General features: G+C 47.8%; 5 protein-coding genes across 5 annotated transcripts; 4 read left to right on the top strand and 1 right to left on the bottom strand.

Annotated features, from left to right (window-relative positions):
- Nucleotides 1–403: 403 nt before the first annotated feature.
- Nucleotides 404–3,192, bottom strand: N7518_000606 (uncharacterized protein; the record flags this gene model as incomplete). The annotated part of the gene is made up of 2 exons (XM_057181534.1): nucleotides 404–3,046; nucleotides 3,103–3,192. The coding sequence occupies 2 exons, from the start codon at nucleotides 3,190–3,192 to the stop codon at nucleotides 404–406; spliced, it is 2,733 nt and encodes a 910-aa protein (XP_057046884.1).
- Nucleotides 3,193–3,843: 651 nt separating this feature from the next.
- Nucleotides 3,844–4,806, top strand: N7518_000605 (SSH4 family protein; the record flags this gene model as incomplete). Its single annotated transcript, XM_057181533.1, has 1 exon — nucleotides 3,844–4,806. The coding sequence occupies one exon, from the start codon at nucleotides 3,844–3,846 to the stop codon at nucleotides 4,804–4,806; it is 963 nt and encodes a 320-aa protein (XP_057046883.1).
- A 4,183-nt stretch (nucleotides 4,807–8,989) lies between these two features.
- N7518_000604 (glycosyltransferase family 2 protein) lies at nucleotides 8,990–10,838 on the top strand (the record flags this gene model as incomplete). The annotated part of the gene is made up of 4 exons (XM_057181532.1): nucleotides 8,990–9,027; nucleotides 9,078–9,947; nucleotides 10,141–10,432; nucleotides 10,725–10,838. The coding sequence occupies 4 exons, from the start codon at nucleotides 8,990–8,992 to the stop codon at nucleotides 10,836–10,838; spliced, it is 1,314 nt and encodes a 437-aa protein (XP_057046882.1).
- A 997-nt stretch (nucleotides 10,839–11,835) lies between these two features.
- Nucleotides 11,836–12,990, top strand: N7518_000603 (ATP synthase complex assembly protein ATP12; the record flags this gene model as incomplete). The annotated part of the gene is made up of 2 exons (XM_057181531.1): nucleotides 11,836–12,112; nucleotides 12,197–12,990. 2 exons carry the CDS (start codon nucleotides 11,836–11,838, stop codon nucleotides 12,988–12,990), a joined length of 1,071 nt encoding a protein of 356 aa, XP_057046881.1.
- Nucleotides 12,991–13,494: 504 nt separating this feature from the next.
- N7518_000602 (uncharacterized protein) lies at nucleotides 13,495–14,475 on the top strand (the record flags this gene model as incomplete). The annotated part of the gene is made up of 4 exons (XM_057181530.1): nucleotides 13,495–13,691; nucleotides 13,827–13,911; nucleotides 13,970–14,245; nucleotides 14,302–14,475. The coding sequence occupies 4 exons, from the start codon at nucleotides 13,495–13,497 to the stop codon at nucleotides 14,473–14,475; spliced, it is 732 nt and encodes a 243-aa protein (XP_057046880.1).
- Between the last annotated feature and the right edge of the window lie 758 nt (nucleotides 14,476–15,233).

Here is a 15,233-nt window from a genome sequence, read left to right as displayed (position 1 = left end):
CAAACTGGGCTTTCTCGTGGATGTTCCTGAAGTCGTGGCTCTCATTGCCATTTGACAAGTCCCACGGAATACATGTAGATAGCCATAACCGAGTACTCTTAGGTAGTCAATAGTCATCTAGGCAGTAAATCCATTACAGTCAAAGACAATCAGCTTTACGGTAGTTATATTTTAATTCACACACATTTGATTCAATTAATCTATGGGAAACTCTCTGCAAGATAGCCTAAAGATCGTGACCATCAAGGACATAGTGCAGATGCAGATGAAGAAATCCCAAACACGAAACATGGAACTGAGAGGAGAGGAGAAAGAATCATAACATCATGGTACTCGTTCATATCATAGGTAGATGTCAAATGAGTTGGCGTTAGTATCATCAATCCCGTAAAGCCCATCACACTCAATGATGCCGCTCACACATTTCAACGACAGTAGTCCAACCTTCGCAACAAGACCGGCTCATATTATGTCCACACCAGCAGCAGGTCACCTTGCGGGGTAGAAGAGGCGCAGGCCGTAGATCGGGCATGCCTTGGGTAGCATGTGCAGCTGGTAATTGACCGAATGGCAGCGATCGTGAGCCTGTCAACTTGCGGGTACCGGTGTCGGGTTGTGTTTTGGAGCGCGATCGGTCCACTTTGGAATCTGAGACCAGACGCTCGGGGCAGGCGAGACGCGCGTAGACTTCGGAGGGTAGGTCGTGCCAGTACTTGCAGCGGCAGCAGATTACGAAGATCTTGGTGAGGGTTTGTGGGCTGTGGGCTGTTTTCGCTTTTTGGGATCTTCTTTTGAGGATGCTCATGGGAGCTGGTCGGGCTTGGGGGCTGCCGGTTTGGGTACCTGTGGGGCTGCCGGGCTGCATGCCGGGATGAATGCCAGATTGAGGGCCATACTGTATACCGCGATAAGTATCGGGGTGAGAGGCGGGCTGCTGGATGGGCTGCAAGACAGGTTGGTTGCCAGGTTGGGTACTGAGCTGAATGCTGGGTTGGGTGCTGGATTGGATGCCAGATTGGATGCCTGGCGATGTGTTGGGTTGAATGAGTGGACTAACGGGAGCCTCATGCACGACTGGCGCTTCGACAGCAGAAATTGCAGGACTAGTATCCACGAGATTCAGCGAATCGCGTTTGAATTCAGAGGATTCAGGGGCATCTTCGTCGGCAGTGTCATAATTTGAATGACCGTCATGGGAGGAGTTTTGTGAAGGACAGCGGCTATGTCCTGGTATGAGCCCTCTAGGTTCTCCAGCAAGAATATTATCCTCTGGGGGTCCGGTGGAAGCGTGAGAATACCGACGGGGAGATTTCGCAGGAACAGTGTTACTATCCGACAGATCCTTGGATGTTCGGCTGTTTCTCTCACCGGGCGAAACACTTCCTGCATGTACTGGAGATCTGACGGGTACCTGGCAGGGAGACGCCGGGATGTCTTTGACCGTATCGGTTGACGCGGTTGGCATTCCCCGAATCTCGAGACTCCGTCTTTCACTCTTGACTGGAATCGGTGGCAGTTCGACCGACTGCGAAGTTTCGTGGAAGTTTTCTTTGAAACGGCTTGAGGTTCGTTTGGGGGTATTCGACAAAGCGGTAGGCAATCGACTTCTTCCTCGATCCTCGGGATGAGATTGACCAGGAGAGTGTAATGGCTGGGATGGGTTCTCATGGTTAGGTTTGTGTATTGTCAGGGATCTTGGAATCTTGAAATAACTCTGGGCCGATTCATCGGTATTTGCAGGATTCAACGCGAGGGGAGACGACTTGTATGCTCGCGGGAAGGGATCCACTCGGTTCATCCTGGCAAGGTTTCCCGTGGAGTTTGTTTGTGCTAGGCTGAGTGGTTGGTAAGACTTGGCACCAGATAGAGTTGACGGATTGTCTGGAGTTTCTGGAGGTGTCATTTCCTGTAACTGACGAGCCGTGGTAACTTGAGTAGGCGAATCCGAATGACCGGGTGAATATAAGTTAGGCTGGCTCAAGCATTGCGACATTGGCATACTAGTAGCCCTGACAGAACGGTCTTGACGAGTCACACGATCACCGGGATATTCTGCCCCGGGCATACTCTTCCTGTCATGCTTCAGCGCTGCAGAAAACAGCTCCTTATCCAGATCGCCGGAGGACACTAGTGTCTCGCCGTTTCTAGCACAGTTTCCAACCACGGACCGAGTAACAGTGGGAATCTGCTCCGACACTGATCGATTGGATTCATGTCCGTCCTTCGTCCTCCAGGCTTCAGCTGTCTTCCAGGCTTCAGCCATCTTCCAGTTCTCACGAAGGTCATCAGACTTCGCCGTGGCGTGCAACCGATTGTGCTGGGTTGGGTTGGACATTTTGTTCGAAGCGGATAGGTTCAGTGCGGTGCCATGCTTGGACTGTAGCTCTCGGGTGATAGCCGTTCCAAACCTTTCCGGTAGAGTCAAAGGAAGAGATGGTGGGTTCGTATCCGTCCTAAGCTGGTTAAACTCGGCAGACGGATCTTGATCACTCGAACGTGAATTCCGGCGTGATCGCCGGAATATCGAGGACAGGCTACTTGACGATTTCGGACGCTCTGCATTCGCACTGGAGCTTCTGCTTGAGCTGCTCACTGGTTGTTTCTTGGTCAGACGGTGAGAGTTTCTGTCATGGATTCCGATATCGCCCTTGGATTGGGATTCCTCGAGGGCTAGCAACCGCTTCTCGAGTTCTTTTCTCTCGGCTTCTAGGCGCTTTGTGACACGCTTTTCTTTTTCTTTCTTCTTGGGTCTTTCCAAGGTTGGTTTGGAGATATTGTCTCCCTCTCCGTTGGGATGGATTGGCAAGGGCGTCTGTTGGGTCGGGGTATCATCCTCCACAGGTGCCCCGTTTGCGACTGATAGACTTGAGCCAGGTGTACCGGTGGAGGGTAAACGAGAGTTAGAGGAGTAAGAGACCGAGCTCGGCCCTGTCTCATCGTACAAGGAGTGCCTCGCATGGGAATTACTATCGGCCTCATGTGCGAGAGCTTCGCGGGCGAGAAAGGGAACTGGGGGAACAAATCCACTATTCTGATTGTGTCGTTTCTTCGAGGGGTCAAATGAGATTCCTAGACTCCGCCATATTGCCGTTGTTAACTTACATCCATAGATTTGCCAAAGACGCGGTGGATGTGGTTAGAGATGGATGATCGACGGGCCCTGCGGGGTGGATCGGTGGGGAAGGTCTCCATTGCAGTTGGTTCAGTTGACTTTGATCTGAAAAGAAGCGAGTGACATTGAACTGGAAAACAGTCTAGAAATCGAGGGATCGTGGATTGTGGATCGTGAAACGTGAAACGTGAGAGATGTAAGGCGTGAGTCGTGAATCGCAAGTCAAGCAGAGAAACAAAAACGAGAGACAAAAGGCCAAAGGCCAAAGAACAAAACAAAACAAGAAAGCGAAGGAGAAAAAGAAAGGAAAAAAAAAAGAAGCGATGATCAGTCAAAAAGCAAAGGATTCCAAATCCGCTAGCATTGGCTGCATGTGAAACCTCCCACCGAGCTATTCTTAGTATTTTTTTTTTGGTCATCTGATCTGTAGATTTATAGATTGTGATGTATACAATTTCTATACAATCCTATATGTAAATCAATGAACATGAAGAGAATCATCCAAATCTGCGCTCGGCCCAGTTCCAAACTCATCGAATTGTGAAACTCAAAGCGTCCGAGGCCCAAAGAAGTTGGAGAGTCACACTCGCCCCCCACTTCGCATCAACATCGAAATCTCACCTCTACATCTCCCCGAGAACAACTAAAGATACTCTGCCTAATCAGCCTTAAACTGCTATCGGTTACTCGGTGCTACAACTACAGAGAATACAAAGCTAAGAAGCTACACAATGTCCAACCAACCCCACAACGACCTCCCGCCAAGCTATGATGCATCACAACAATCCTGGGGGATCTCCGGCACTAAGCCACAGACAGGCCCTTCAGCCTCAGCAAACCCACCTCCATATCACAACTGGCAGGAAGCAGTCCCAGACACAGCCACATTTCCACCACCCCCAATCACCGGCTACCTAATCTCAGGCACAGGGAACGCCTCCGAAGACGACGCCCAGCGCGCCCACGATTTCTGCAACTCTGTGCCCCTCTGGCTCCCAGCTCAGCCCTCTCCGGCCGTCTACCACGACGTGCAGGTCCACGATCTTCGGCCCGTGCAGCCAGCCGAGCTGCGTGGCCATGTCTCGGCTGTTGCGCGCGGCCGCTGGCGAGGACACAGTGTCGACAGGAACGGGGATTGTGTCATTCTTACCCAGCTGCCCATGTATTTCCCTGCTGCGGACTCGCCGTTTGTGCGCGAGCAGAAGAAGACCATCTACTTTGAGGTTAAGTTGCTGGCGCTGAGGGCGGGGCCGACGCCGCAGGATTGTAGTGGGTTTTCGATTGGGTTTGCTGCGCAGCCTTATCCGTCGTGGAGATCGCCTGGCTGGGAGAGAGGTGGACTGGGGGTGTTTTCGGACGATGGGTGTCGGTTTGTGAATGATTCCTTTGGGGGTCGGGACTTTACGACGGCGTTCAAGGTGGGTGAGACGGTTGGGTTGGGGATGGAGTTTGAGCTACCGGAGAATATCTGCAGTGGGGATAAGCGGAGTAAGAGCTGCAAGGTGCATATCTTCTTCACGCGGAATGGACGCCGATCTGAGAGTTGGGATCTGCATGAGGAGGTCGATGCCGATTCCGGGGATGTTGAGGGCTTGGAAGGGGATTATGACCTATATGGGGCGATTGGGCTGTTCGGTGGCGTCGATTTCGAGTCTTGTTTTGACCCTGCAGGTTGGCTATGGAAGCCGGAATGAACTTATGGTATCTGCCAAGGGTCCACGAGGGCCAGGCCGTAGGGCTGAAGTGGTTTTGCTTTTTGCTTTTGCTGTATGGAATATGGCTTTGAGGCTTCCAGATGCTTAGCTAGTATAGCTTGACACAATCCAAATTAATATGAATATGAAGAAGACAAAGAAGTACATATAAAAGCCAAGTAAAAAAAAGAAACACGCTAACTAATATCTATAGGCTATGTAACTTGCACAGCCTATTTCAACGGCCAACGCCGAGGCTGCATAGCGTAAACGAGATCCCGCACGTTTGTTCTAGAAAGGTATTTTTAATTTCATTTATTCTTACCTTCGGCTACAACAATCCTAGTAAATGCAGCGCATTAGTGGCCGGGGGGATGCACGAGGTGCAGTTCCGCTACAACGACGGTCCTTGCGACGTCCGATGAGTAGTAGGTGCATCTCTGCCGCTTTTCCGTATGGTCCCCGGTCTACCCCAGCTGCATGAACGGCATGAACGGCAGGAAATCGTTTATTTGACGTCAGGGTGCGTTGAGCGCATTGCGATCTTTGTCCTTTTGCATATTGATGTATAGTGATGTATATTTTGGCGTTGAGACACGAGGATTAGTTTGAGTTCTTTGAGCATATCATGGTTGATAGTTATGTATATGTATATATACGTGTATATGTACGTTATAAATGAAAAGATATATATGGGCAGGGCATAGTGAGGCTGATACTCGAAATAAATATATATAGTAGACGCGACGGTATTCCGTACTTACTCCGGACTTCATACAAAGAAAAGAGCCTGGAGTAATGCGCACTGACAGCACGGAGATAAGCCTGCGCTCGGTGCTCTTCTAAATTGCCCTGTTCGCGAACGATGCGTCTGTTCATCTAATTGCTCGTATCTGCACGTCAAGGACGGGGTTCATAGCGATTAATACGAAAGAGCCGCAGCCAATCCCCGTCCGAGCGTTACGATTTGAAAAGCCATTCAAGCCCAGTGCCATAGGACAATATTATCAGATTTATTTTGCGCACCTATATCCGGATGTAGCATTAGGCTCTAGAAACCCGTTAATATTATTAAAATACTCTTGTACCTGTATCTGAAATACATAAAAAAGCCAGTGGAGCACCAACCTCGGTGATAATCCCGAGACTACCAGCCACCAAGCCCCTATTACTGCAACTAACCCACCAGGGAGCGGCTAGAATGGCACGGATGTTTCCACTTTTGGATCAGACCAGTTATACCCCGGCTAAGATCATCCTATTTGCACGGGGGAACTACACGAGCTGGAGCGGATCAGCTTCTACAGCTATGCCACTGCCGGATATGTGTATATTCGTTGTATCTTTCCGGTTGTTATTCGGAGTATGAATCCGGTCCTCTCCTTTTTTTCTTACTGAGGGGTAAATATGGAGTAGCAGAATCACAATGGGTTTGTGTCCAGGTATCTTTGTCCGATCCACTGAAAAAGTTACGAATCCTCCCCCCCCCCCCACAGCCGATCTAAATTTCTGAGTAATATGCTAAGGTACGATAGAAAAAGAGAGGAACTAGAACTGAAAGGGAAAGCAGAACATCATCCGGCTTGAAATGGAAGTGGCCGAAAGGGAAAATTGGTCTGATCGACTGCATGTCATCGCCCCTTTTCCCCGTGACAGTCGAGGATCCCGTTTGGCCCCCCCCACCTGGACATTTATTTGATATCCCGGACTGACTTCGGGTCTATGCGTCAAACCCACAACACCCCCCTCTCCCTCGCTTTCACAAATCATAACGTTGAAAATGAAATAGAAATTCGGCCATTCCCGGCTGTCGATGGAGTTGGAGCGGGTTCAATACATTACTGGGAGTCCGTGCAGCCGAGATACGCGTTTGTTTCACTCAAGACGTGATCTGGGCACGGCCGGGAGACGGTTATTTTGTACGTCCATTTCGGCTCGGCCGGGAGAGTAAATGGAGAAATAACGGGGGTTAAATGGACAAGGTACGGAATATGCATATGCAGAGAACCCTAGATGGAACTGCTGCAGATAAGAAGAAAGAAAAGAAAGACAAAGAAAGAAAAGGAAAAGAAAAACGTCTGACTTGTAGAACCGAGAGAGAGGTGGTCTTAGCCATTTGCCAAAAGTACCAGATTGCGATTTTGGACGATCAGACCAAAAGGATATCCATATTCGGCCGTATGCAGATACATTAATTCCATCATCTCCGGCCGTGCCCCCATTCCGCTAAGGCTGGAACACTTTTTAGACGCCAAAGCGACAACTGGCGCGAAGTCAGCGGTTGTCTCTATCTGTGAAAGGAAGGAGTCCCGGGATGTACGGAGTACCCATTATGATCCCGGTTAGGGTTGGATTGATATATGTTGATACGTTAGTATACTCGTACGGAGTATACTTAGGGATATTAGGGATATTACTGAATTGCATAGATATTAGATTCTTATGCTAATAAGCCTATACCAATATGAGCACGGTCCAGCTGATTTCGCTTTCACTTTCACTTTCACTTTCATTCACATTCCTGTCTACCCATGACCACGAGATTTACCTTCACGCCACCGAGGCAGCTGGTTGCCCGGCATTAAACGCGCAATCAGGCAATCGACCTTCGCTTTCGTGTTCCCATGTTTTCCCATGTTTTCCCCCCCGTTTCTCCGCCTATCTTTACAAGCTCTTAGTAATGCCTGTATATAAAATCCCTCCACACACCGGGTATTGCCCCACCGCGAGGGAGGAACAGCCTGTTACACGGGCACTTTAGGCGATCGCCACCAGGATTACCCGTAATTTTGTTTTGTTTTTTTTTTAGAAGTAGGACTAAGTTACTTGCTATAATAAGCATTTGGCTTCAAGTTACATCTAGGCATCCTGTTCCGACCAATATGCATCTTAGTTTCAATCTATTAATCTTGAAAAGAAAAGAAATGAGGAAAAAATAGGAAAGTATTCCACGGTACTAGTACTTTTGAATTTCGACTCCGTTCTGCTGCGGGCCACGCTAATTAGCAGGCATGTATTGTCAGAAAGCGGTAATTGTTCCACAAATCACCTTTTCAGCAAAGCTATAGGAAATTATTCGTCCAACGTAATTATGGGAATATATAAATATAAAAATAGAGATATCTAGGTCTGTGTCCAGCTATGAGTTCCGGTCGACTGGGCACCAATGAAGGGTCTTTCGAGTTCCGAGGCGAAGAGCATCGTGCATGGCCGGATATGTTCTCCATTGGAATTGCTTTTTGTGTTGCCTTTCTGCCGGTAAAAAGAAAAAAAAAAAATAGATTGTTGTATGGTACTTAGGAAGAAAGTCGTTTTCTTAGGGTTGCATTGCTTGAAAGAACAACACTACGCCGTACCAGGTATCTCATATGCATCCAACCCAAACCGTTGCCTATTATCCACGATCTTATTTGGATCTGATTTTTAACTAATCAAGTTAGCATCAAAAGTAAAACAGAAAAGGTAAAAAAGTAAAAAAACAAGAAAGGTACATGCATATGTTCCCCACAGGGGTGAGCATGCTCATGCTCAGCATACTCCAAGGCGAACTTTCATTTGGATTTTGAATCTTGATATATTCGGCCACATGAGATCAAAGCGAAGTATGTATATACCTCGCACTATACATAGGCATGTACAATACGTAAAATAATCCTCTGCATAGGCCTCCAATGCCTCCACCCATGGACGGCCTCTAGATCCAGGGTCTCTGACGCACGAGGCAAAAACTACCTGCAGCACACTCAAAACGACAACCAAGACTGGGGCATAGCTTTTTAGCTCAGCTATTTTTTCTAGTGTATGTTGTATTTACTTTCTTGGATTTTATAATTCTTTTTTATAATTCGGGAGATTAATATTATTTCTATATTATCTTCTGCATTTTGTTTAGTTCATCGCATGTGCTGCCTTTCTTCCTACTTTAATCTCTCTCTCCCTTCAATCGTACTCATCTCTTTTTTCCCTTTTCCCTTTTCCCTCTTCTCTTTTCCTTTGACATTGAAGGAAGCATTGTCTCCTTGACATTCGTTAAGACTTGCATTCACTAAGCCTGCCGAGGCAATTGACCACCGGACTGGGTCAATAGGTATAGCGCATTGAATGCTTATACCTCCGCATCTTCAAAACGAAGAGAATCCCCCCTGAAAATAGTCAGAGCTACGTGGGGATCAAGTTTCACATCATGGCATTCCCGTTTCTGCGAGCATTCGTCACACTCTTGTAAGTATAGATTGGGAGCTCAATCAGACCACTAGCTAACGAGCAACCAGTCTCTATCGCTACACCCGACTCGTGTTCAACCTGTTTTCCTTTTGGACATTCAAGCCAATCCCACCACCGGAGAATCCCAAATTGACATCCCAAGATGTAACGGTGATCATTCCGTCGTTGGAGGGTTGTGGCGATGAGCTGGTGGAGACCATCCGGACAATTCTCGACAATCAGCCGTTCGAATTGCTCCTGGTGACAATCGAGGCCAATCGCATCAAGGCCCAGCAGATGCTGAATGCTATGCCAGCATCAAAATCTCGAATTCGTTTGTTTACAGTGGAGCACCCCAATAAGCGCCGTCAAATGACCGAAGCTATTCCCGAGGTCCGAACTGCCATTACCCTTCTCGCAGATGACGATGTGAGCTGGCCGCGGACTCTCCTCCCCTGGATTCTGGCGCCCTTTGAAAAGGACGAGAAATACGGTGGGGTGGTGACCTGCCAGCGATTGCGCCGGGCCACTGCGCCGAGCCTCTCACAGCGACTCTGGGGCTTCTTGGGCGCTTTGTACCTGGAACGACGCAACTTTGACTGCGGCGCGACGACTAATGTGGACGGTGGACTCCCCTGCATGTCGGGACGAACGGTTGCGTATCGGACGCGAATTCTGCAGAATGAGGCCTTTACCTATGCCTTCACCAATGAGGAGTGGTGGTGGGGGAAGTACCAACTCAATGCCGACGATGATAACTTTATCACTCGTTGGATGGTCTCGCACGGATGGGAAACTTATATGCAGTACCACCCAGAGGCGGAGGTGCTGACAACTCTCGAGGACAACCCTCGTTTCTTGAAGCAATGCGCCCGCTGGTCCAGAAGTAATTGGCGGAGCAATTTGACTTCGATGTTTCACGAGAAGCACATTTGGCAGTGAGTGCAACTTTTCCTTTCTTTCCTCTTGAATTGTCTTACCTTGACTCTCTTTTCCTTTTTCCCCTCCCTTTGTTTGTTTTTCTCTTTGATCGGGTCAAAAAGAGTCTTTTTGGTCCGAGTCTTGGTGTGACATTGGAAACAAAGAAACCACTTGGGCAGAATATGCAGAACAGAGCTAACATTTCTATAGTCGTCAGCCCTGGAGCGCCTATGCCGTTCATTTGACCACGTTATCGCCACCTGCCTTTTTGGGCGACATTCTACTGGTCTGGTTGTGCCACAAGGCCACTGGATCGTGGGGAGAGTCCTTGCACGATCAATCCATGACTATGCTCTACCTCTGGATCTTCACTAGCAAGTGGATTAAGCTGCTGGGCCATTACCTTCGCTATCCAGTTGATGTGCTGTTGCTACCAGTATCCATCATTTTCGGTTATTTCCACGGCGCAATCAAGATGTACGCCGTAATGACATTGAATGTGGTATGTTTAATTCTTTCATCTTTTGATTCTTTTCATATTTCGCATTTCCTTTTCCTTTTTCCTTTTTCCTTATCTGGTGCATATACGGCAAGTGTATCCAAGCGTAGCCCCTCTCCTATGACAACTCAGCATCACAGCGCTTTGATCGTCTCCTTGCAGCTCTGTTTACCCACTATTCTCCTATTTCCCCGAATTATTTGAAATTGCACAGCTCTTTGCCGTTCTGATTTGATCTGCCTTTTTTAAATTGACTATCCGAGAGCTGGTCTAACTTTGCCTTTTTTTTTCACAGACAACATGGGGTAGCCGTGATGGCGCCGATGATTATGATGCCGAGCGTATGAAGAAGCGGACGGATGCCGATCGAATGAAGCAACCGTACTATCCGCAATATCTCATTAAATGAGTTCTTCGATTTTCTATTTTTTTTTTTACCGAAGATCCATTTCCTGTTCGCTTTCGGGGATTGGTCTACCATGTCCGATTGTACAACAGGGGAGAACTTCTAGCCCATTGACTTGGCCCTTTATATCATGACGAAACGCCGTGACGACACCTATGCTTTGTTTTGTTCTAGATCTGCCCTGGTTTTTCCTTTTTTTTGTCAACCCTGGCCATTCCGCCTACCCAAGTCCTCGAGAGTACGAGCTTCGAAGTGGTCATGCTCTTCTCCCTCCAACGAACCAATGGGTATGGCGTCTTGACTTCTTCTGCCCAATGTTTTTCTTTTCTTCGCACATGGTTGCCTGGTTATCAAAAACAAAATGGTGGTCTCGATCGAGGCCTTTTCCCCTTCTCTTCTTGTAAATTACAAAAGCATGGGCGGATCTCGTTTTGGGAATGTTCTGTGACTCTTTGCGTTTCAGTTTGCTTTTCAGCTTTGATTCCCCTGAGTTTTTCTGTGAGAGCTCTTTGTCTACTCTTTTTTAGATGCAAGGTGGTATTCTGGAACTTCGGTTGTTTCTCTCCTGTTTTGCTTTCCCAAACTGCAGATAATTTCTAATTGATTGGAATATACTCCGTACGCATACCTGTCCAGAGATATAGGAAAATATAGCCCTAAAGTTACATAGGTTATACCTCGGCGAAATAATGGATGCATCCTGTCATAGTTCCTACTTCTGGTGCCATGCAGATGACTCGGTCTAGAACCAACCGAAAGAGGGTTGAATGTAAGAAAATAGTGTCAAAATAAGCTGATCATTGACATAGGTACGGAGTATATAATATTCATGTAAGACAAGGCATCCCGTTCGGATTAAGATGTGGCGTGGCGAGCCAAGACTTTTCGGAAATGTTCGAGTTCCAAACAACTCCAACTTCGAATCCAGGAACCAATTGTCCCTCCAACCCGCGCTTTCCCTAATATAATCCATTTTCAAGGGCCTGGTACTTTGTTCAAGATGGTCGCTTTCGCTCGCGCTGCGCTGCCTTCGCAGCTATCCGCCGTCGCCCGTCCAGTCTCGTTATGCCGACGCATCCACTCGTCTCCCTTCAGATCAGCTGTTGCACACCCAATCACTGCTCACGGCCCTCCTCCTAAAGCCCCAGAGCTCAAGGAAAAGTCAAAACCGAAGGAGGCGGAGCTCCCAGCCCCTGAGGGTGAAGGATCGCGATACAACCTCACCGCTGCGTTGAGGAAGCGGTTTTGGAAAGATGTCCATGTGCATGGAAAGTCAGGTATGAACGATAAGGGCATTGGCTGTCTTTCTCATTGATTGATCCCGTCCTTCGGTGAATACTCATCAGCTAACCCATATCTAGACGAATATCAAGTCCTGCTGGACAAGCGACCCGTCCGAACCCCGACGAAAGAAGTCCTTACTATTCCCTCCACAAAGCCCCACCTAGCCCACGCTATTGCACTGGAGTGGGATGTGATGGCCTCCGCCCAGGAGGCTCTTAAAAGCCACCTCATCCCTATGACCTCCCTCGCAGCCCGCGCCACCGATATCGCCCGTGAAGATGCCGAGGGCAAAAACACCACCAGAAAACAGATTCTCACAACCGCCATGCGTTACCTAGATACTGATACTCTACTCTGCTGGGAGCCCGAGCGAGAAATGCACGTGTTGGAGCGGACGGCGGCCGATGGAACGCCCATCGAGAGTCTTCGCCAGATTCAAACGAGAATTGCGGGCAACGTCATGAGCTTTTTGTCCACCAAGGTCTGGCCTGGCCTTGAAATCATCCCTATCCTTGATGCCAATAGCATCCTTCCTCTCGCCCAGCCGAAGGGTACGAAAGACAGTATCGGCACTTGGGTTTCGGGACTGTCTGCGTATGATCTGGCCGGTCTGGAGCGCGCAATCATTGCTTCCAAGAGTCTTCTCATTGCGGTGCGCCTGGTGGTGGAATGGAGTGAGAACTTCCGCCATCTTCAGCGACCCGAGACGAAGAGGTTCGGTATTGAGGAGGCGGCTGAGGCGTCGAGTCTGGAGGTGACCTGGCAGACTAATCAATGGGGTGAGGTAGAGGATACTCACGATGTTGGCAAGGAAGACTTGAAGCGACAGTTGGGTAGTGTTGTGATCTTGGTTAGTGGAGAGACTCGATAAGCTACGAGTGTATATTAGGTATACTGTATGATAGATATAGATGGCATGACCATGCTTTGTATAAATGCGTGTATTACAATGAAGACTACCATGAGTTCCACCATATTCTGTACAAATAAATTGGTAACGTCTTGGGACAGCGGTTTTACTAGACAATGTAGATATCGGGTAGGGCTTAGTATGGTAGGAACGGCAGATTTTGGGTTTTTCGCTAAGGTTAACCAGCTGCCATGAATCATTTATAATTATACGTATGTAGCCTCTTAAAAGTCCAGAAAAATCTCGTATCAAAGGTCCCGTACTAACAATATTTGGGGATAATTAGCGGTTATATTTAAAAGACTTCAGAAAAGACCTCTAGAAAGATGATAACAAAGTGGCTTTTATGCAGAGCTAGACTTTACATTTATGACATATTACTTACACCTACTAGGTATGAATCGACTTACCTTTTGACCAACAACTTGGCCCTTCTTGGTCGTTTTTTTCTTTAGTCCCCTCACCATGTCGGACGATACCCCTAGGCCATGCTGGTTTGTCACAGAACTATCATGCGGAGAGCTCGGAAATCACGAGGCTTTCAAAGACTACCTCGTGTACATCTCACAAGTCAAGGATAATCATGAATTTGTCTTCCTTGATGTGCCCCCTGGTTGGGTAGAGAGTGCGTTCTTGCTCCTTAATGAGGTTATGTCTGCTCGGTAAGTCCTATATCTACGCCTACCTTATACAGTCTCACTAATCTTAGCATTACTAGCAAGATCTATGATAGCACGAAAAGCGTGCTAAGGATACTCGCCATACCCACAGCGATTCAAAACTGCATCCAACCGTAGTTGTACCAGCAATCGTCCATCTGGGGCAGAAATGGGGGCATCACGCCAGACGAAGAGGGAATGGTCCACGGAGAAGTTGGCACGAGTAAGTTATGTTTTACCTTCTCGGTGGGTGCTTGAGGCTAATGAACACAGCTCTTCAGTTCCCTAGTGGTCCGTACATAAATTCGAGGATGGAGCCGGACTTCTTCTTCATACTCCATGGCTGTACTTTTCCAACAGTCGCTGTGGAATGCGGATGGAGTGAAACTATGCAACGACTACATGACGATTTGAACCTCCTGCTAGTGGGAGGTGCCGGTAGTGTAAAGGTTGTGATCATTGTACAATGGTCAAAGCTCACAGGGAATCGTGTTTCCGGCGTTGCTGAGCTCTATATGTGCAACCGATACGGTATTCCGATATGTAGGCAACGTGAGGTATGTTAACGACGTTTGATTTATATTTCACCTACTAGTTGCTAAAGATTGTATAGGTTATTTTCCCTCATGACCATACTAAGCTCAACCAACGACTTTTTATCAAACGAGGCGATCTCCTTGGGTCGAGGGTGGATCATCCTAACGGGTTACTTGAGTTTGATATTGATCGCCTACGAGAATATGCAACTTGTGCCCTCTGTCGTATGGACCTTACTCCCGCGACTTAAAGGTTCTCATGCTTAGCTGGCTTGTGGCTTCGATTGAGGGCCCAAGGGCGTTCGACGATATTCAATGACTTGATGTTTGCATTCCAACATAGTAGTAGAAATCGTAACTAGCTCACTTAACCCTATGCATTCTTGGCTTTGAAGGCAAGAAGCCCTCTTTCTATCCCCTGTTCTGGCGTAGCAATCGATTTAATGCACGGTTCCTACTATCACTATCATGTGAGCTTTGCCAGTGTCTACAATGCGAATTGGGATTGCAGCCTGGACGAGTCTATATGGAGAAAAACTGGTTGTTCATTGACATATGAGAATGGTGTAAATGCTGCAGCTGTGCTACTTATATCTCCCGTTGGACATCGGATGGTTATTGCTAATTTAGCAAGCCAATCACTTAGTCTGTCATCATGAAGCTATTCAGAGATCACCTAACTCTGACTTTCCTCTTACCCTATCCTTTGCATCACTGGTCAACAGAAAATGTCATCCACCGCTAAATCCTCTGCCTTTTCAAAGGCTAGTGCTCACGCATTAAGCTTTTGCTCAACATGATTAGCCTCCCATTCGGCGGCTCAGTATATGTGGATAGACATGAAATGCTGAAGCCATCCCACCGTGTTGGAGGACCAAATCTAGCCTACTCCCTGCATTTGCGACTATGCCCTCTTAAATGCGAGAGATCATACTAAAAGCATAAAACCACGCAGAGGGTATCCCCAAACAACTTTCACTCGAATTCATCATTTCGCCCGAAACTCTCA

This window comes from Penicillium psychrosexuale, assembly GCF_028828465.1.
Source record: "Penicillium psychrosexuale strain IBT 29551 chromosome Unknown utg000001l, whole genome shotgun sequence".
Classification (NCBI taxonomy): domain Eukaryota; kingdom Fungi; phylum Ascomycota; class Eurotiomycetes; order Eurotiales; family Aspergillaceae; genus Penicillium; species Penicillium psychrosexuale.
The sequence above is the reverse complement of the archived record's forward strand: the minus strand, read 5'-3'. Positions and strand labels throughout refer to the sequence as shown.